At 43.3% G+C, this 22,136-nt stretch overlaps 1 protein-coding gene across 8 annotated transcripts in view; it reads left to right on the top strand.

Annotated features, from left to right (window-relative positions):
* Window positions 1-22,136, top strand: part of LOC112563593 (innexin unc-9-like) — a 185,222-nt gene that overhangs the window by 111,028 nt on the left and 52,058 nt on the right. The window contains exon 1 of one of the 8 annotated variants that reach the window (XM_025237737.1): window positions 17,328-19,538. The exons of the other annotated variants lie outside the window; for them this stretch is intronic. Within the exon in view, the coding sequence (XP_025093522.1) occupies window positions 19,468-19,538 (71 nt within the window). The 5' untranslated portion in view covers window positions 17,328-19,467. Of the gene's footprint in view, window positions 1-17,327; window positions 19,539-22,136 lie in introns of those variants that run through there. 8 annotated transcript variants of the gene reach the window in all.

Below are 22,136 nucleotides of genomic sequence, written 5' to 3'. Positions count from 1 at the left end.
TTAGAATGTGTTTGAAACAGTTACCCAGCGTTTTAAAGATGCGAACATCCTACCGACCACCTGGATATGTTTTCAGAGAGTGCCTACAACTAATTAGAGGTCTTTTTTTTGGTTTGTTTTGTTTTGTTTTTGTTGTTGTTTGTTGTTGTTGTTGTTGTTGTTGTTGTTGTTGTTGTTGTTGTTTTCTCGCCTGTGACAGAATTTTCGACCAATAGCCACCTTTCCTGATGACACTGGGGTCAATCGTACAATTTTGTTCACTCGACACTTACTCTCTACCCACTCCTCATCCTCTAGCTTTCTGCTATTGTTGCCTCTTCCCTCCGTCAAAATTGGTCTTTCAGTAATTTACATAAACCACAATTACTGCAAGATCGCAAGTTTTAGTTCTGTTTAGAAATAGGGCTTTTCATGTTTATTGCATTTTCACTTATCAGTTTTTCGTTGTTCTGAATTTCCACTTGTCGTGAAACAGAGGAATAAAAATCACATCTGTTATTGACCCGCCCTGCTAATGAGTACTATCTAATTTACATTCGTGATTGCCTACCGATGTGTTTGTGTGTTGGCACGGACTTGCATGCCTGGTTTTCTTAAATCCCATCCTCCCACACTTCCCTACTCCCCGCCTCTGTCACTCCCTGCATCCGTCACCGTGCCTCTTGTTCTAAATTTGGCTGCGTGCATATGCATAAATTTATCCAAGCGATCGGCGGCGTGTTCGAGCGTGTTTTTGTGTCTGTCAATCTGTCTCTTTCGTTCTGTTTGGCGGCTTTGTCCAATGCATTTTGGAAGAACACAGTCTGTGATTTACATTCTCTGACTATATTTGAAAATGTCTAAGTTCATATGTGGAGAAAAAAAAAACTTAAAAAAATATTCGTAAAATGGAAAGATCTCCTTTTAGTTTTCTGACATAGAACAGATCTTTCTTATAGCAACCCATTTATTAGCTCTCATTATCGGAAATATCCCAGCTACAACACAAAACGCATGAATATATTCATGAACAACAAACGTTAAAAAAAAAATGTATTCAAAGGATTTCTGCCCGTTATTTCTGTTGATTCTCCTAGCGCTATTTTTAGACAGAAATATTGTTAAGATGTAATATCATGCCTAGAAATAAGAGAAACAACCTTTTGTTTGCCTGGTGTATTTGGTAAGGCGATTTGGCTACAGGATACAGAGTATTTACAACAGTTTCATGAAGGCCAGAAATATTGAAAAGGCCCGACATTTAAAAGAGAATATTACTCCGAGATTGGATATGAAACCACTAAGAACTAATATTTGTCTCTACAGCGAGTCCTTTACCTCCGTATTACAGGGCTACCCCTGATAAAACCTTTTGTTGGAATGATCTGCTTCACATAAAAGGTGAAATTGAAATGTTCATTTTAGCTTAGGGTCGAGGGTGGCTTATTGCGGCTAGGACATCCGCAAGACGGAGGCCAAATTTCTCCTTTTGTCACCTTTACCTTCCCTGATGACTCAGGTACCCGTTACGACTAATCAGCACCTGGGTGGGTAGAGGTGGGTAGTGTTCCAGCCACACACCCAATAAAAGGTCGATTCGATTGAAGCATGACTACCAGGCTAGGGAAAACCCACCAAACATTGCACACCAAACCCTCCATGGTGTGGTCCCCTCTACCTGAGCTTCATCGTTCGTGATGCACACCGTGCGTGATGTGTGTCACGCCAGTTGCCCCGCGGTCACGTCACGCCGGCGTCAGCCCCGCAGCGTAGGTGTGGATATCGATGTCGTCAGCGAGATGATCGTCTGACGTTCGCACCCATTGCAGTAGCCTCGTCAGCACTCGGCTTCCTTCCAGTTGCTAAGATACAGGGCCTGTACTGTCATGATTGCTCTGTCAACTGCCACCGAATCGTGTCTGCGAGTTTGGTGCGAAGGGTTACCTGAGGCTCAGCTGGGGTGGGACGGTATCAGCAGTAGTTTTGTGAAACGCCCGGTCCAGAGGCAAGGCCATGGCCGAGTAATCCAGGTGTGGACGTGACCCGCGGCTAAAAGATAATGAAGGCTTGACCACCATATGCCGGGCGAGGCTGAAAAGCTCGCAGGTGATTACCTGGGCAAGGCCGCAGAGGTGAGATAATCTTTACCTGCAGACGTTAGGGAATGTAGAGGTGGAGGGTAGGGGAGGAATCTGAAACTTGCCTCTTCCGGAAGGGGAGGGGTCTGGAAGTGTTCTGGGACAAGGGGCGGGGCAAACAACTTTTACACATAGTAAGAAGTCAGGATGACCATGATGAAGGTTTTCGTCCTAGTCTTTCACGTGACACGAGCTTCACTTGACGATATTCTATTAATTTCTGTGGATCATTGGTTGCTAAACGAATTTGATTACTATTCCTCTCTTACTAACTACACCTTTGAATTGTACTGGGCAGTGTAGGGATTGTAGTCTACTGATACGATTTTGTAATGTTGACAACTTGTCTTAAAAAAAGAAAAAAGTTTTTTTTTTTTTTAGATAAGTTTCTTGGTGCCATGGTCTTTCCAAAGACATCTGCTCACCTTTAAAGCTGGATAATGAAGATTTTCAAAATGTTGTAAACTGCAGAGAGTCTATGTGATATTATAAGATGTTAAGTGCAGATTCCCTACACTACAAAGATAATATATCATGCATAGAATATATAACATACATTTGTTCCTAACGACTTAAAGGTCCCCATGCACTAAAACAAACTCAGAATTTATTGTACTTACCGGGGCTTAAATAATAGTCATCAGTCACACTGACAGTGACACATTGATTCATTGATTATGTTATTGTGTCAGCTGTTGTCTTGGTGATCGATGCCTCATTTAAGCTTGGAGTAAGCAGCTTCAATCTTTGACAATAAATGATCTTTTGTGGGTGGCGTAGCGTTCCTAAGTTGAATATCTTTACCCTGTGCACCTCGACTATTTACCCTGGGTATCCTGAGGGTTTTTTCATGAAATTAGACTATGCTGAAAGGTGAGGGCCAATGGCTGTCAATGGAAGTATCATATAATGTCTCACCTGTTGTCAGGATTAAATGCAGCTCTGTTAGGGGGCTCAGTGAGTACAGTGAGAAAGTATTTAGGTTATTTTTTTATTTACAGATATTTCAGAATTTTTTTTTTTTTTTTTTGAGGATCAAGTTATTATTGTTAATATTAAATTATTCCTTGAAATGGTTACAGTACAGCGACAAAGTCGATTTTCCAGTTTTTCACACCTTTCCCAGCTCGATACTTCAATTCTCTAGTTCTCTACCCCATCCAGCCCCTACCTTTCTCATTGTCATTTTAATTGGAATGACTCGTCATCCTCCATACCATCGGTAGTGTCGACCACTCTAATGCTCTAATGATTGTCCGAGGTTGTTTTTTTTATCTTGAAGTATTGCGACATTTTTTTGTAGTTTTCTATTGCATTAGTCCTGCGAGCACCCTGACTAAGTCTCAAACTTAGAATCGTCTCTTATGACAATACTAGAGGAATACAACAAAAAATGATTTTAGGGGCAAGGGGGAAGAATACGTTATTGATTGCTTGCACACTGTCCAGCAACCTGAAAGGTTGGTTCAGTTCCACCACTAAGCACAAGCTAACATATATTACAGAAGGCAGCCACTTCCCTCCCCACTCCTACCCCTGTCCGCTCTACCCTCCCTCCGCAACCCGAGTCGAATGATAAAACTTTAATTTTGACAGTCTACCGAAATTTTCTCCCTCGACATTAATGATAAGCTCTCTTGGTATTAAACGCAGTAGAGGGAGGGGCTGGAGAAAGGGTTTGGCGGAGAAAGGATGGATGCAGGGCGGGGATAGGGATGGGGATGGAGGACATCGGAAGTGTGTTGCGGTGGAGAGCACGTAGTGTGGCCTTGGAGTCCAGGCAGGCAATCACCGCCGGGAGCTGGGTAAAGGAAACGGGCTCATTTCCAAGTCAGGGTCGCGGCAACAGCCACGGGCCCGCGGTCGTGTCTCTCGGTGCAAGACTCCAAGACACCGCAGACTTGCAGCACGTGTGAGCGGCCAGGGCAGCCCAGTGTTTGGCCCCAGTCGGCATTACAGGTGCAGATCAACCCTCCCCCCTTCTTCTCCCCAACCCGACATTCTACCCCACACGTCACGCACCCGCTTGTCGTCCACCCCTCCCCCTCTCTCTCACAGACCCTCCCCACACACACACACCCTCCTCGGACAACAATGGTGCAATACCACATTATTTTCTCGTAGCCCTCCGCGCTCTCCCCGAGCCAGCACGAGCCCTGGCACCAGACCGGGGGGAAGGAACGGGTCTGGCACTAATGATATTAAGAGTGAAACGATGATGATTTGTGGAAATACGACAACGTTATGGCATGCCAGTAAACAGACAGTTTGCCGACCGCTAGAGGGATAGCCTGTCCACTCCGCCGCAGGTTTGTTTAAGGAGCGTGCCGTATTTTGAGCTGCCGCGACCTGGCAACCCCGGTCACCATCTTTTTTTTAAAATTTGTGTGTGTGTGGGAGATATCGTCACCTCAACCACAACAAGTTTGACCATGTCGCATTAGTCTGATGTCTTTGGGGTTTTTTTTTTTCCCTCCTCCTCTTCATCCAGTCCGATAGCGTGGATCTGGTGTAATTATTGATTGTGGGAATTAAGGAGGGATGGAGCATCAGCAGCCAGTGGCCTTAGAAAAGCACCTGAGACTTTTTATTAAGTTATTTACTCTTTAATTTATTGACATGACTAACAATGACCAAGTGTTGAGCAGGTTTATGCTAAAAGTTTGTGACACTTTGAGAAAAAAAATCCACATGACCTCATGTATATTATAGCAGCATCAGCAACATTTGTTACATTCAAAGCCAATGGGAGGTCCAAAAATTTTTAAAAATTTAGAAAGAGAGTATGTAAATTTTGAAAGTTTCTATCATCCAATTCCGTTAAAATTGTTAAAGGATAAACTTTCAAGTTCAGCAAATTATAACAAGCCATACTTCTTTCATTGAAGTTCTTCGATTTTTGGACGTCCCCCTCATCCTACCATTCTTTGTTGTTCTCATTATCATAAAGCTGCTGATTGTGTGCACTTGCCTACTTGGAATACCAAGTAAGAGGAGCTCACTGCCCCGCTGGAGAGATAGACTCCCGGTAGACTCAATCCAACTGAATGCACCAACGAAAGCCTTGTGAAAATCCTTCCAAGCGCCGAAGGGTGACAATAGAAATGAAATGGCTCGATTAACATGCGAAGGTATTTCCACCTCAGTCAAACCCTGGACCCTTTGTTGTCCGCTTCTTTCCTCGCAGTACGTTCGGCCGGCTTAGTATCGCACGAGTGCTTCTGGGCGACCATTGCAAAAGCCCTTTCTTCGTCCTCCTCCCTTGCTACTTTTTTCCTCTGTTTCTTGTCACTCCAGTCGTTGCCGGACTCTTTCCAATGGAGTCAGTGGTCGAAGAAATGTTTACCAAGCAACGGCAGAGAATTTTCCTCCTCACCTTCCAGTGAGGAAGGGAGAGAATATTACAGTGTTGATTATACCGTTCTTTTATTTCGAGAATTACATGTACTTCTTAATCAGTTCTTTCTTGTCCGGCTGTCAGGGGTGGATAATTAACGGGACAAGCATTGACACGTACCATTTTCAAATCGAATTTCTTTCTCTCTTCCCCCATCTCTCTCTCTTTCTCTTCGATGTGTTCGTGCTAGGGTTGACTTGAAAGATGTTTATTTCCCCACTTGCAAAAGAATACATCAGTCTCTTCACCGTTAAGACCCAGCGAAGCTTTTATCCTGTCTGCAGCACTTATTTTCTCTCCACCAATCGCAGCGCAGCACATAAAACTTAATTTGTTGTTATGAACGTTCGGTTCACTTGAAATTTTTTTCTATCGTTTTCATTTTTTTACCTTAAACGCTTGATCCCAGATGAGTTATTTCTTCATGGCTGCTCTGATAAACGGGATGACGTCACTGCGCAGTCGCGGTATCCGGCTTCAGATGCAGCCAATCGTGGATGAATCATCGCAAAGTCAGAGTGGTCCTTTCATAAGGCTCGGCGGAAGCATTGCTGACGAAGCCAGATCGAATTCAGGCGTGACAAATCACGCCACATCTCAAAAATAATAATATAATATCAACATAACCGTTTATATAAGATTAGGGATTAAAATTACTACCTCCACCATTTCCAACCTCGCTTCTTTTGCGGCGACGACGAACGACGACAAAAACGGAAGAAGAAGAAGATGATGGTTTCCAATACCTGTTATCTAATATCTCTATTTTTTTTTTTTTGTGTGTGAGTCGGGCTCCTCACGGGATAGTCATCAACCGTCTCTCCCCAGCTGACATCTCTTGATGTTTGACAGTGCAGACCACTCTGCCTCTATCTTGATGGCTCAGTCCGGTAGCTGGGGAAGGGGGAGGATGGAAGTTATTGATCAAAACACAAACAAGTTATTGCTGTCTGAAAAAAATGCTTTTTGTGTTGCTTGCTTAATTGACCGATATAAGTTTTCTCTTGAGATGCCAGACATTGGTTCTCCTAATCTACTGTTAGGACGCTTGACTAGGACATTCTGAATCCTGACAGGGTGTGAAATAAAATCCACAGACGAAATTCTGTTGGGATAAAAGCAATTTGTACCTTAACGACTAATAACTGCATGGATGTATGGATCTTTATTATGGTCTACCTTCTTACATACATGGAGTGTACACCAGGCGGGATCTGAAGAAACAGAACTTTATCTCTGAATGCAAAGGAAGGAGGTGACTAGGATTGGCCTGATGTGTGCCATGCCATTTTCATCGACCTTTAACCTTTATGATTATTTTACCTCAGTTCTTGCAGATATGGCACATTTTTTACTGATCACATTGTTAAAAACTCGACAGGGATGTCCAAGAATGCGTAAGTGACATAATAAAGCAGGTTGAGATGAAAACAAGGTCATCTTTACTCCCCCATCGCTAGCCTCAGTTTAACTATTTTTTTCTTTACTTGTTCTTGGTTTCTTTGTTTTTCTTTGAGCGCCATTACGGGGGCTACAGTTAAACAAAACTTAAAAACAAAAAGTTGGCTCGCACTACCCACCACCGCGAACTCAGCTGGGCGGTAATGAAACCTGCAGACGCCGGCAGTGTGGTGTCAATCACAGACTCCTCCATCATTGGAAGAAAGGAAAAAAAAGGACTGTTTAATCTAAGTTCTAAGCACCGGCTTTTTTCTTTTTCTTTAATCTGAGGCCCGGGGAGGGGGGAGGAGCTGTGTGGTAAAAAAGTGTGCTGAACTGCAATTTGCATGGCAAAGAAAAAGAAAAGGAAGTTAAAGATGACGGAGGGATGTGAGTTATTAAGGAGAAGTTCCAGCTGAAGGTTCGTTTGCAGTCATCGGGTGATTCTGATGGAACAAATACTGATCCGTCAGTCAATCCAGACACTGAACTAATCAACCAAACAAACAACCATGCAAGCAAACAACCAACTGATCCTAATCAAATCGGGAAATTTATTTTGTTTCACTGAAGATCGATTTTCGTCAAGGTGTCAAATGCGAGTTTGCATGACCTGACATTTTGTGGGGAAGGTCAGGTCTGGCATTAGACAGGAACCTTTGTCCTCCAGACAGACTCCATTTTTAAATTAGTTTTTTTCTGGTTCTAATAAGAGTTTGTATCGTTTACTTTATTTTTGTTTATCTTGACCGAGCTAGGGAACAACAGGGAAGTTGTCGTGGAGCTGGCAGATGGATGAAATAGTTGATGTCAGGTGCAGATCGCTGATTTAAAGTGACATTTAGTGAGTTTAGTTGTTATGGGCAACTAGTAATGATAATGATTTTAATTTGAACCAGGTGTGTACAAAAGTATCTGGCCATATCAAAGAAAGAGCACTGCTGACTATTAAGTTCAAGAAGAATAGTTTCTCGTCTTGATGAACTCGTCATACACCATGGATACCTTCGGTAGTTGTCCTTCACCTTTCATTGTCCTTTCTCAATGAATGATGTTCCTTTGACATCCTCCCGAAGTTCTGGGCTGTGGGGTGACCCTCCGTTGTGTGGTTAGGGAGGGTGAGACAGTCCACCAGATCGTATTGTAATCCATCTTCACTGAGAGAGGAAGCAGCTCAGCCACAAGTCTGGCGCTGTGGCAGACACCCGCATGCTATTCACTTTTCCCCTGGCGTCCAAAATAAGTCGTAGGTTCCTCCAGTCGTTATTTACTGTTGATCATGATCGACCACTGGTGATCTCTGCGGCCCTGAGTGGAGCTTGGTGGGATTCGCATTTAGTCCCCATGGCCATGGTGCTGGGGAGATGCGAATAAATCATCTCCCTTGTCGCAAATTTTCAAATCTCATAAATCACAATAATGATGTGAAGATATAAATATGTGTTGAAACTTACTTACTTGTCCAGACATATAGATACTTTGGAAAGTAGAAACAATGGGTTAAAAAATAGTTCATTTTGGTATTGAGCTACTCTCCCAACCCTGGTGATTTTAGCATCTATTCCTCCCATTTTTGTCCTATTGATATCGTTGTCTGCAATCTATCAATCCTCTATTCTACCTCCTTGCCTGTCAGTCTACCTGTCTGTCTGTACTCTCCCAAATGTCTTCCGATGCCAACTGAAAAGCTTAGCAACCCCTCCAAACGAAATCCACCCCAGTGTCCACCAATCCCACCCCGGCAAACCACAAGAGTGGCGGTCAGTGGACTAGTGTTTACTCCTAGCCTACCTGAGAGGCACCTGGTCGGTGCAGTCCAATGGCGGCTAAACTGCCCATCAATAACATTGGACACCTGAGATGGCTCCTGTGTGTTCTCACCTGTCTGGAGCAGGAGCGGCGGGCAAGCACTTACCTGGTGCTAGAGACGGAGGGATTCCAGGAAGCAGGTCACGCGCTAGCGATGCGCCTAAGTACTGGGAGGAGTGGCGGCTATTTTGAGGAACAAAGGTGGCTTCTCAACAGTCATCCTGGTATCGTTTGGCAAGCGGGGCAGAGAGAGGATGGGACCCAGTCTTGTCCAATTGCATCATAGTTTGGTCTAAAGTACTTACGGACCGACATATACAGAATAATATTAATAACTTTTACATCCATCATTTGAAAAGTCGACTTATCGACTTATTAGACTTAGTTGTTACAGTTTTGTCTTATTTGTTTGTTTGCTTTTTTTTACCTTAGATAACACATATATGCATGAACTTGTGTTGGAAGACTTAATGAACGTGCTGGAGAAATGTTGGAATTCTGATACCGGGGATATGTTGGAATTGATACTCTCTACTAGTAACATGTTTAATATAATCAATTAACGAGCGTCAGAAAATATACCTGCAGCCACATTTAATGAACTAACATTTATTGTCCTTTCTTTCATTTATTCATTTTTTTTTTCTTTCTTGCTTGCATGCTTTCTTTTCCCACAACTATTCCCCGTTTTCCCACATTTACTGTCTGATAAGACAAACGCGCAATATTCATCATGCCAGATAACGGAGAACATTGCCCTGGAAATAGCAGAAGTTATTTGGCGGAGTCGGCCCTCGAGTCCTATGGGAGGACAGCCTGGCTGGCTGGTACCCATTCATTTGCTAGGTGACTGTCCTGTCCTTTATAGCACCAACGGTTTGTACCAGAGATCCCAGAGGGGCAGGAGGTCAGTCGCTGTTTATAATCATTTGTCAGACCTACGCATACTGTCAGGCCAGTCCCGTTGCTTTTGGTATATCTCTTTCTGTTTCTTTTATGTATCTCTTTCTATTTCTTTGTGTATCTCTTTCTGTTTCCTTCATGTTTCATTCAACTTCCGTTAATAATAATAAACGCAAAATTTGTATAGCGCATGTTCACACTCCTAGGGAGCTTGTTTCTTTCCCAAAGCCTTGTTTCTTTTATTTCTTTCTTTATTTTTCTTTCTTTACTGTTGTATTTCTTTCTTTTTGTTTTTATTTCCTTTCATTTTTCTTTCTTATGGAAAATATTTGTAGTATTCTTTTATTATTTTTAAGTATTTGTAGTATTCTTTCTTATTTCCATTTTTTGTTTCCTGTTTTCGTTTTATTCATCGAGCCTATCTCTGCTCGCTGCTTGAAGTCTTTCTCAATGTATTCATGAATTTCATCGTCGATAGCATCGCAAAATGTAGTATGGTTATAACCAGAAATCATTGTATCGTGTAGAGGTACAGAAGGATGGACTGTACATGAGCGTATATTTCATCGTGAATTTTTTTCATCCTTCACAGACTCCAGAGGCTGCACGAGCGATCTGCCTATCGATGCTTTATGGCTCACCAGAGAGCCAGCGCTACTTTGTCGTTTTTCGTTTGCAGCATGGATCTCTGTTCCAACGGGCTTTGATGTAGCCACCCCTCTCTCAAACATTGGCTTATTTTTTTTTAAGTCTACAGGGTGGGTAGTTAGACACAAGTTTATTTCTTCGTACCATGGTCATCTTTCAAGCATTGAAAGTTATGAAGTATAAAGCTTTTTCAGTGATATTTATCGTGAGCCGACTTGTCTCAAGACTCGAAGACAGAATGTGCAAGAAAGGAGTCATAGCAGGGAACCGTAACCGTATCACTTCCGATTAAAAAAAAAATTTGGGTTTGAAAACAACGTTTACCTATGTGGGCTTAGCATGTTTTTCTTTGCAAAAGAGTGCACCAAATGTTGACCATCTTCGTGAGCTACTGTGTTTTAAAACTCTTGTAAGTCAACAATTTTTTTCCAACCGGAGAATGTAAACGATAATATTTTTAAAATTCAGATTTATCTTCCTACGTTCTTACCGCTCCATTTAAGCAGCAATGTTTCTTATATCAGTCCAAAAGCGAACATCCGGTCTGTCTTCAACCGGAAACTACATCACTTGTGTATCTCGCTTTCCACCAATCGGCGTCCATCGCTGACGACGCGATTCTTCTCTCCGCGACCAAGGGCGTCTCGGCACGCCAAGACTGGGTCGTCAAGACGTCCAGATGAAGAGGATAACGGTCCACAGCCCGTCGCCTCTTTAAGCATAAACTCAACTTAAAGCGAGTCAGACGCAAATAGGTTTTGCGTATTGCTAACTGGCCCGCAATGGCGGCTAATGACCCATCGATGCGGCAGTGGACGTCAGCCCGGCGTCTGGAGGCCGTTGCCGGACGAGCGGGTGTTTGAAGGGAGCGCTACCTTTCCCTGAGCATTAATCACACTATTGAGGAAGCAGCAAGCTTTTGAAGAAAATATAGATTTTTCTGGCAACTGCTTCACAGATGTGGAAGAACAGGTCCCTACATGCGATGCTGCCTTTTGAATTAATGCCTAGCTTGTGGTAAGAGGGGAACGGGGGATTTGGGTAAACAGAACTAGCCACATGTGACGAAAGGATTATTGTTCTTTGATGACTTTCATATGTAGCAATATACACTTCGGTAAACACGCATGTTCCTTTCAGTAATCATGGCCATTCTTTGCAACCTTCTTTATCGCTCGCGAACGCTTTCGGAGAGAGCTTTGAGGACATTCTTATTTTGCAATTTTTTTTCTCCTTACTAACCAACAACAATTGAATTCGATATGTGAAAGTTCTGCTGTCCATCATCACACAATAGGAAAGGCTCTGCATTTTAAAAAATGCTCAGATCGTTACAAGTGAATTAAAAAAAAACCTACAACACATTGGACTGCATGGTAGACGTATAAGCTAAATTTCTCTGTGAAAAGAAGATTTATTACATTCCATATCGATTTAAGGCTACACAATATCTTTTTCTTCCGTTGTTCACATGGTTATGTTGATTTTAAAACCATAATGCATTCAAACGACTTTCAAGATGCATAATATAAACTTCACTGTGAAATGGAAGGATTGTACTTTACGTTGATTGCAATCTTTTGTCTGGATGTTTTTGATCAAATAACGACTTTTTCTCTCATTCGATTAATAGTTATTATCTTACAGTACCTTTTGTTCAAGAATATTCGTTTCTTATCAAGTCACCAGTACAAAAAATCTCGGGTGTCTGTTCATCTGATCTTATGACAATCTACTGAATATAAAACATCCAATTTACTAACATCAATAAGTCATTGGAGGGTTACTACTTTCATTCATTATCGCCACTTCCAGCTTCGTTTAAACGCTTTTTACAACTGATTTTGTCGGTACTTCTGACCGCTGGAAAGTAATTAAGACAGGTTTTTAACGACAAAACTCTTCGGTCAGACTTGTTAGTCAAAACTACATAGTACTGCTTAACAATACTTGGCACTAATTAAACTTAGTCAGCAGTTCTAATAATACGAATTTAAATTATTTGTTGGCATTAGTGCCAACGATATTTGAAAAAAAAATATTGTATTAATATTATTTTCCATTTAGCAGATTTTTATAGAAGAAAAGTTGATTCAGCTGTATAATTCTCATCTTAGTAAGAAAATTAGATACGCAATGTTTTTAACGTCATGATGAAAATGCCGCATCGATTTCACCAGAAACAAGTGTTAATTCTTTTATATTGTCACACGTAGACACAAGCAGCAATGGCTAATCGCTAGAACTGTCTAGTATCGTTGGATATTTGTTAATTATGGTTTCTTAAAGAATTTGATACTACTTCTCTTTTAAAAGAATAAATAAAGAAAAAGAGAAGAAATAATAAACAGAAAAGATGAAGGAAGAAAGGAAACAGAAAGACAGGGAGGAAAGTTTCAAGATAGGCAGATGAGATGTACCATTATATCATTTTCTGCGAAATAAAATGCATTTTTCTCCTTTGGCATATGGAGATTCTATTCTTTATTTTATGAACTAATAGAAATAATGAGAATAAAATGTTTATTGTAAGAATTGCCACTTGAAGATAATTCTCCGCTTCAGCTGTGCTCGCTTCACAGTGTCTGTGGCCATTTCTTGCATGAACGGAAGGAAGGGGTAAAGTAAAATTAGACAACAGCAAAGACAGATGTATACAGAGAGGAGGGTCAGAAAGAAAGCGTGTGAGAAAGTCGTTTTAAATGTTTGGCATTATTAGATCCTATCAAACCGAATTAATCCAGGGATATTAATTTATCTTTACTGAATATTGAATGTCACTCCACATATACAAGAAGGCATCGATTTATCGCGAAGAGAAGAGACAAAATCCTAGGTTCGCCAAGTCGACTGCACCAGCCGGAAGTCAAGAGAGCGGAAGTTGCGGACTGAAAGTCGTCTGCGAACTCAATCTGCTGCCGGGAAATGTCAGAATAGTTCTCATATAGATTTGGAGCGACTTCCAGTGTCTGATGCCTTTCTTGACTTAAGCGTCAGTTTTACTTGGATTAGACTTGGCTGAAGTATTCATCGGTCGCACACAGATCAATCAATCAATCAATCAATCAATCAATCAATCAATCAATCAATCAATCAATCAGTCAGTCAGTCAGTCAATCAGTCAATCAATCCAATCAATGTTTTAATTTTAAGACGATTTTCTTTTCAAATTGTGTTATTTTTATAACTTCCAAACGCCACCGTGAGGATGGCCTTTGTACTGTTTTCACATCAAGTCTCCAAGCATTCAACAAAATTGTCATTGCCATCGTCATTGCCGTCCAAGCCAGTAATGCCTAAGATTGTAATTGTAAACTATTTACAGAGTACATTTTTTGTTGTATGTATGCATGTATGTATGTATTTCACACGAGAGACTTGTCGAGACTTCCTTTCACGGATACCGCGTCTCAGGCCACAACACTTGTTCCCCAGCAAGTGCAGTATAGATGATTGGAGAGACGAGAAATTTCAGGCCGCAACAAGGACAAAAATCAATCTTTCCAACGCCGGCACCGCGCCTGTTGGGCCCCATCCGTAGTCACAGGACGTCAGCAGCAGCCTGCGGCCACTTTCCTGCAGCCAGCAGCGTCAGCCCCACCGTCAGCACGTGCGTTCCTTGCAACACTGCACTTGCATGTCGTGCATGCTGCGTGTCCTTCCTTCCTTCCCACATCCTCCCTTTCACAAACACACACCCTGCCCTGTCGCACCATTGTGTGAAGGGCAACAGGAACAAGACAGTGTCATCATGTCTTCATCATGCAAAAGACCCTAAAGATGCAAAAAGTAAATCTTTTAAGTGTCATAACATGCGTTTACAAATGATATACATGTACCTGGGTTTATTGGTTGGGTAGATTCATAGTTCTTAAAAACTCTTCTCACTTTAAGTCTTTGCTAGCATCATTACTTTGATTCTCGGTCTTACGACAGGTTTTCTGCGATTTTTCTGGTACATGGATATATTAGTCAGCTTTTTTTTTTTTTTTTTTTTTTTTTTTTTTTTTTTTGGCCAATGCCTGGCGCAAACTGACAAAAAATTATTTTCACAAACACTTTTTTCTGATGAACAAACAAGATCAATCACCGTGCATAAATTCTATGTGATAAGAGTTTTTAAGCTTATGTTTTACTGTATTTATGTATTATAAATAAGCCTTATATATATATAATGTAGATTTTTAAAAACTCAAATTAGCCGTGTACGACTACAGTTAAACACATTTAGAGGTATACAAAAGTTATCTTTTGTATTTTTCCATTGATTGATGCTCTTCTGTACTTTTTTCCACTGCCTGCCTATCTGTACTCATTCTATCGCGTCCTTCAACCTTTTCAATAAAGAAAATATCATTTCTAAGCTAATGCTTGCAAAATTTTGCAAACTATCCCTAACACAAATGCAAAATAAACTAACCGAAATAGTGTAAAATAACAAATAATTATTTTGCGGGAATTTGTTCCTGTTTTTGTTTTTTGCTAACGACTGTGAGGAGCAAGTGGCAGGAGATTGCTGAGGGCTTTGCAGGGCGTTGCTGTATCACTAGGGTCTTATGGAGGGCGAAATAGTGTGCGAAAAACACGCGCATGACGTGCCGCTAGAGGCCGCTGTTTGCACTGTCGGCAGTTGCTGACCTCAAGCTGCTTTTGGGCTCAGCCTCTGGTTCCACCAAGCTGCCAGGTATTTTTTCTTCCCCTGTTTCACTTACTTGATCCATTATACTTCGCAAGCTTTTGGCACCACATTCCAAAGATTGAGCTCCCTTTTTTTTTTTTTTTTTGCCATGGGCAGGATTGGGGCTAACATGTCCCAGTGTTGGACCTGGAGAAAGGAGTGCTCACTAATGAACAGACATACAGTTTGTGTTGAATTTGAGCTGTTTTCAATAATATCATTTCCCATACCCTTCCCCACCATACAAAGACAAACACGTACTCAAGTGAACAAAGCTGACAAATGAAAGACTCAGGAAGACAGGAACCACAGTTTTCATTGTTGTCAACCATGCTTATTCTGTAATATTTGTAATATCACAGACCAGCCAGTTTAAGCAATATCCATGTAACAGCGAAACAGGTGGAGGGGGTCCTAACATTAGGAGCTGGGGGGAAGGGGATGAGGGCGGTCTTGTGCCCACCTTTCCTCCCCTCCCTCTCCAATCACGCGCCCTCTTACATGCGAGGGCTGCAGTCTCCTGCATCTCATGCGTCATGATGGACAGAATCTGATGCAAGATGCTGGAAGGGTGGCGGATTTTCTTGGAAGAAAAACTACAAGCGAATGTTTTTTAAAACTTGTTTTCTCTCATTAAACCCCATGTTAGCCTCTCAAAGACCTGTCTCGCAAATAAACGTCGCAGAAAAAAAAGAGAGGGAAGAAGAGATAGATCAAGTGAGTGAGAGAGAGTGAGAGAGAGGGGGGGAGTGCTTGCGGAAGAAAACATGGGGAGAGAAGTGGTGTTTTATATCACCTGCGATCTGAGACTAGAACACAGCAAGCAGCCCCGTGTAGAGCGAGAACAACAGTCAGAGCGGAAATTTGATCCCAGAAACAACCGACCCTCTTGGTATTTCTCGCAAACAATTAACTAAAGCATGATTGCCTAGCTGTTCGGCTGCTGATTAGTCATGTCTTACTCGGAGTCAACAAGTGAGTCTACATCATGGTGAGGTGGTCCAGCCCTATAAGTAGCAATCCCATTCGGAAATAAAGTATACGTTCCAAAGGCGAGATTTAATATTGTTTATCACTGTCTATGACAAGCACTTCAGGGTATTTCTTAACCGGAAAATAATGAATAGAATTAAAGCTTTTACATGATGTTTTTATGATTTTATTAAACCCTTTGCCGATTTTGGTCTAATGTTTGTTTATATTTTTGTGCTTAAGAATTGTCACGCAGATGTACCAATAGCCAACCCGAAGAAAACAAGAAAGGAAAAACTGAATCATCAATTCTAAGACACATAAAATAGAGCTTGATTAGTAAATAAGACAGGAAAAGCGGAAGGCGGAGGGAGAGGAAGGGTGGGAGGACGCAGCCGCCGGTAGCTAGCGCCCTCTAGACAGCCTCCGCGGGACAGGAAGCACGTCGCGGGCTTACTACCGGCGCCTACCCCCCACCCGACAACGCTGGCTACCCGGGGACACACACACACACACGTATACGGGTAAAAAACGGTAGCTAGCGACAGTTGTCCAGAATCACAATTTTGTTTTTCATGAAGATCAGATGCAGACTGGACACTGGCATGGCCGGACGTGCAGCCCGGAGATCCGAAGGATACATGCAGGGGCCGACACTCGTGGCTTGTAGAGAAAACGGACGCAAATATTTTATGAGCCTCCCGCCTGCTGTGACGTGATTAGGCTGAACGAGTGGGTGTGGTGCCCGGTCCTGGTCAGCACAAGTCACGTGATACGCAACGGATGTAGGTGGGACAGAAGGGATCAGAGTGCAGCGGGTGTCTGGCTGTTTGAGTCTGATTGACACTGTCCGTCCGTCTTAAGACTGTTTAAGAAGTCGGTCTGTCTCACAGGGTAGGGATGTAGATGGAGGAGGGAGGGGTAGGGGCCGCTGGTAAGTTCATCAGTGACTAGTCGAGTCACATCAATCTTGGTTACGAGACCTTTGTGGAATCTTTCGATAAAGCGATAATATCGACAAAGGATAAAGACAGAATAGTGCTGAGAGACCGAGAAGTAAAGGGAGACAAATCATTTTTAAGTACAAGATATTTGTCACAAGCGTAGCTCCATCGCTAGATTTGCATTTCGACACGAATAACGACTATAAACGGACATATTTGTGTGTGAAGGCTTAGTCACAATATCTGAACCAGCGAAGGGTCACGTGACGACAATGGACTCTCCCAGCATCACTCTATGTACCACACTGAGAGACTAGCTAAAGCGAGGGAGGGTTGTGTCCCTTGCAAACCTGCTTCTCGCTGTGCATCGTGTCAGGGTCCAGCTAGCAAACCCGCTTCTGGAAGCTGCGCTAAGGAATTAAAAAAAAATGGGGTAGAGAGTGGGGAAAGGATAGAGAGAGAGACGTGGCTCTAATTGTAATACGCCAATAACAGAATCTTCCTCCATTTTAGGCCGGTGTAGCGCCGTCCCGCTAGTCGTACCCTCGTGTGCGGGAGTCTGTGACTGCAACCGCCTGCAGTCCAATGACAGATCCCGACCGGCAGCGGCTGTGCAGCAGCAGCAACAGAGAGCGCATGCGCGTGTGTGCGTGTGCACGTGTGGTGTGTGCGCGTGCATGCGTTTGTGCTTGTGTGTCGCGTGCGTCAGTGAATGACATAGGACTGGGAAAAGCCAAGCTAGCACAGCCGTGTGTGGCGCTGCTCCTCGCCATGCTCAGTGGGCCCGCGCGTGATGTGTGTGTGTGAGTGTGTGTGCGCGCGCACGCACGCATTCATTCTCACGTGTGTCGTGCGCGCTGCATGCACTCGCCTGCGTGCGCGCGTGTGTGTGTCCGTACGTGCTCGGGCGCGCAGTTTGCCGCTTCTCACCCATGACGCAGCGATGAAACATGGGACGACAGTGAGTCAGTTGAGCGGGGAGGCGGAGGAGGAGGAGGAGGTGGTGGTAGACGTTGTGGCTGATGGTGGTGTGGAGGTGAAGGCGGTGGCGGCGGAAGGCCGTTCGAACAGAAGACAGTGATTGACAGGGCACTCGCGTGCGTGTGCGTGTGGGGGAGGTAAAGGGGGGAAGGAGAAATACCCTCCCCCATCCCTCGCCACCCATCCGTCCTCCCCTCGCAGAGCCTGCTGCCGTGTGTCAGCTAAAGGATCTTTGGTGTCAGTGTCAAATGTGTCGTGGAAGAAGATGCCAACTGACCGCCAGTTAGAAGAGCGGCAAAAACCTGACCCGTAAACCTTTACACGCCTGCCTTCAGTGTGGACGTACCGTCAACCTCATCGACCTCTGGGCGCGCAGACTCAGTGGGGGGCGCTAAGGATGGAGAGGGTGGAGGACAACATCAAGCAGCCAGCCAGTCACACACCGGCAAATTCGCCAGTCGGAACCGCCCAGTTTGGACATATACGGTGCTCCCGTACTACTACTATCAGGACTGTTTAGTTTTGGCGTACTATCACACCATAGTGCCACGAGTTGTCCAGATGGGTAGCCAGACCCTGACCGGTGCCAAAACTTGTTTGGATGCTAGATCTTCACAAAATCTTTCTTCCTCCTACCTTTTTTTTTTTTCGTACTTTATTTTTCCAGGCGAGATTGCACCTTTGACACAACTACACCTGTGGTGTCGTGCCTGGGACGGAAGTATCTTAGTTTTCGGTTTTTCAGGCATGAATGTCCTCCTGAGCCAGTACAAGGTGGGACACGCAGCAACCAAGACCGCGACGTGGAGTGTTTCGTGGAGACGCACTGCGAGCTGACTGGTGTCGTAAGGGGAGTTAAGTCAGATGGAGAGGCGGCTCACCAGTCTTTCTCCAAAGATAAGATACGGACCCGGACCATCTGTCGTCTAGAAAAGTAGAGAGAGAGAGTTGTCCGCGCTTGGTCTCGGGAGTTGGCTTTCCCTGCTTTAAAGACATCGAGCTGATGGGACTTGGGAGAAGCGACTGATTCACTGACCTTTGTATTGATCTCTGAGTCTCAGCAGAATGTAAATAAGCACCAAGTTTGAAGAAAGCAAGAATTACCGGGTCTTTGGTCTTAAGCCGACATTATGGACTTGCGTGATTCAGTTACACCGAATCTGTTCTTTTCTCCGGCAAGAGTATTCCTGTAACTTCTTTCCCTGCACAGGAAAGGAGCATTTTTCTGCTTCAAAAGTTTTTTTCCCACAGGACATCTTGAAAACTTTTCCATCACATAGTAGGAACTGAAGGAACCCTTGACATTTTTGTGCACTCCTTGGACAGAATTTTCTTTTAAATTTTCCCGCCAAACTTTCTTGCGATACGTTTTCTGAAAGTGCAGTGCAGACTACCGGAAGGTTGACATTGTCATATCGGCACAGTTCAACGCCTGCTCAGATCGTAGTTCGATTATTTTTCCTAAGCGTGCACGCGAATTTCCCCATTGTTGATTCATCCCTTGGAGTGGAACTGGTGTGGGACACAGGCGCCCATTGCTGACCGACTTGTGTGCATGGGAAGTGTAAATGGGCTTGGATGAAAATAGCGCCGAAACTCACCCCCGTCAAGGCGCGCTCCCTGGGGACTGAGATGCATCACCTGTCTGAGTGAGTACTCCCAGTGTGTCCGTCCTTCCGTTTGTCTTTTTGTCCGTTCGTGTGAGAATGCGCGTGCCAATGTAAGTTAGCATCCCTGTGTATGTGTGTGTGTGTACGTTGCTAGTTTCTTTCTTTGTAAACTTGTGTCTGTCCTTACAAATAAGTATTTATTTTGAATCTTCTGATCATGGATGGTTAAAGATAGCTAATAAGGTTAGAGGCAAGAAGTCGGACAGATATATATTTCAAGAAAAAAATCCACATGATAAGATATTCATTTTTATCAGCTGATGTTCGTGAGCTGTAACTAGATAGTACTCCACCCCAACCTGGTCCTGAATCGTTTAATCTGCAGTTAAAGGTTCTTAGCTCTCAATTCAGTCTTGACAGCATCGATCTCAGGTGACCTTTCTCTCCAGAACGCTCCAGATGACAAGACACTGGTGCCACTGTTTTGCATGCACATGCATTGCCATTTTTACCTCACGGTTTAACCGGAATATTGCCATCTATTGCCTTCAATCTGGTTTGCTTCAATGTGTCTTCACTGAATCTTACTTTTGAAATATTTAAATACGGAGGTTTATACACCACTGAGCCGATTCTATCTTATTGTAATCTTTAAGCGGTAAAACTAAGCCTACTTCTCTAAATGATTAATAGACGGACTAAAAAGAAAGAGAGAGGCATAGAAAGAGTAAATGAGATGGAGAAAAATGTATAGAAAGAGAGAAGGAGTAAATTTTGCTATTGTATTCCTTGTAGTTGATGGGTCTGCATTCATCGCTGCCTTCTTGTTCTAATTTCACCGAAGAAACAGAGTAGTTTGTCAGGTGTTGTGCCGGCAGTAATGAGCTTGTTTGTGGACGGTGGTGATACTGATGAAGCATGGCCACTAAATTCTATGGTTTAGCAACAGTTAATATTGATTGCTGCGCCGAGAAAGGGCCAGCCGCACAGCGCTGCACAGCGCAACGCAGCGCGGCCAGCGGGAGGTTGGTCGGTAGTAGTGGTGGTGATGGTGGCGGTGGTGGTGGTGGTGGTGAGGCTGGGGAAGCCTTGCGTCAGGTTGTGGCAGCCATGTTGAATAAAATGGATCGGCGTCTGTTCATCAGCACACGTCGCTTGGCAACCAGAGGTCGCTAGCCACAAGGGAAAGGAAGGGGGAAGGGGAAGAGCAGGAAAAAGAACGAATTGAAAATAAAGATGGCGCAATGTAAAAACAGACATAAAGCCGTGGACGATTGCTCGAGTTATTCTTTAAGCTGCTGAATTCGTCTGACTATAGCAAGATGTCCTCTTTTAATACTGTACGGAGCTGCTTGTCATTCTGCCAGGCTAGACGAAGCGATAAGCCAGCACGGCCGAGGAGGGTCTGTGTAAATCGCATGTGTACGGTAGCGCCCTCTGGCTAGCCTGCGACTCGGCGCAATCGATTCGGTAACCGTTTTTTTTTTTTTTTTTTAAACAACTGGTTTTGTACTTTCGAGTAAGAATGAGATGGAGGGGAGTAGTGGGGACTGGCGGAGAAGGGGAAGAGATGGGGGTATACTTTGGAATCATCTATCGACTTACTATTACCTTCAAACACCCCCACTCCATCAAACCCTCCTACCCCCCACACACAACATGTTAATTCGTATTACGGAAATATTGCTGAGCCTTACTACTTAATCGTTCTTCTTTTATCTGGACATCACCTACTTGCATATTTGGACGCAATGAACCGTACTTGCTGAAAGAGGACAACAGCAAGATGTTCGCCATTATTGTTTGTTTAAGTCTGTTCTTTAAATATGGTTTTATTACTTTGCATCATAAATGTAAAACGTGTGATCATCTATGATTGGTTATTTGCCTTTAACCAGTTATGCTTTGAAAAAAACACCTCTGCATGGATGAATTTCTCTTATCACCTCAGTACAGTGCTCCATGTGTTACCTCCCTTGTTTGGTCTCATGTACGGTTTTACGCTTACTGCTGTCGGGATGAAGCAGTCCCAATGTCTGTACAATGGCTGACATCCCGACACTTCTGAGGCAATGTCCAGACCGTTAGGTCGTCTGCAACAAAGCCGTCCTCGTTGACAGCCGGCCTGGCTCATTCCGCAATTAGCATGTGCCAAAGAGTTGTCGTCCTTTACAGCCATTCTACCCAAGTCATAAAATCTTCCACGCGTGCTGTTAACAAGGCCCATGCTCCTTAGTCATTCTGTGGCATTTCATGCTCGTTCCTGATTTATATTCTGCTAATGGCCTCTGATCACGTGACTTTTTACCCACGTGTTGTTTATGACTTGTCATGTTTATACATTTTTATTAGCAACCCATCCTCAGATAATCCCGAGCAAATAACTTCAAAAAGCAGCGACAGAAATATCTTGTTAAAATACGAGACTTTTCAAGACATTAAGCTAATACATTTTTTATTTTATTTCATTAATGTTTTTGGGTTTTACTGCAGTTTTTTTCAAATTCGTATGTATTGTACTCTACAGTGAAGTGAGAGTATACAGTGTCATTATGACATGAATATTGCCACGCGTGATCACTTCATCACTACAAGTCTCAGATATCTCATGGGTTATTAATGAGCGTTGTGATTCTG

This window comes from Pomacea canaliculata, linkage group LG1, assembly GCF_003073045.1.
Source record: "Pomacea canaliculata isolate SZHN2017 linkage group LG1, ASM307304v1, whole genome shotgun sequence".
NCBI lineage: Eukaryota > Metazoa > Mollusca > Gastropoda > Architaenioglossa > Ampullariidae > Pomacea > Pomacea canaliculata.
This window is presented reverse-complemented; position numbering and strand designations above follow the sequence as displayed.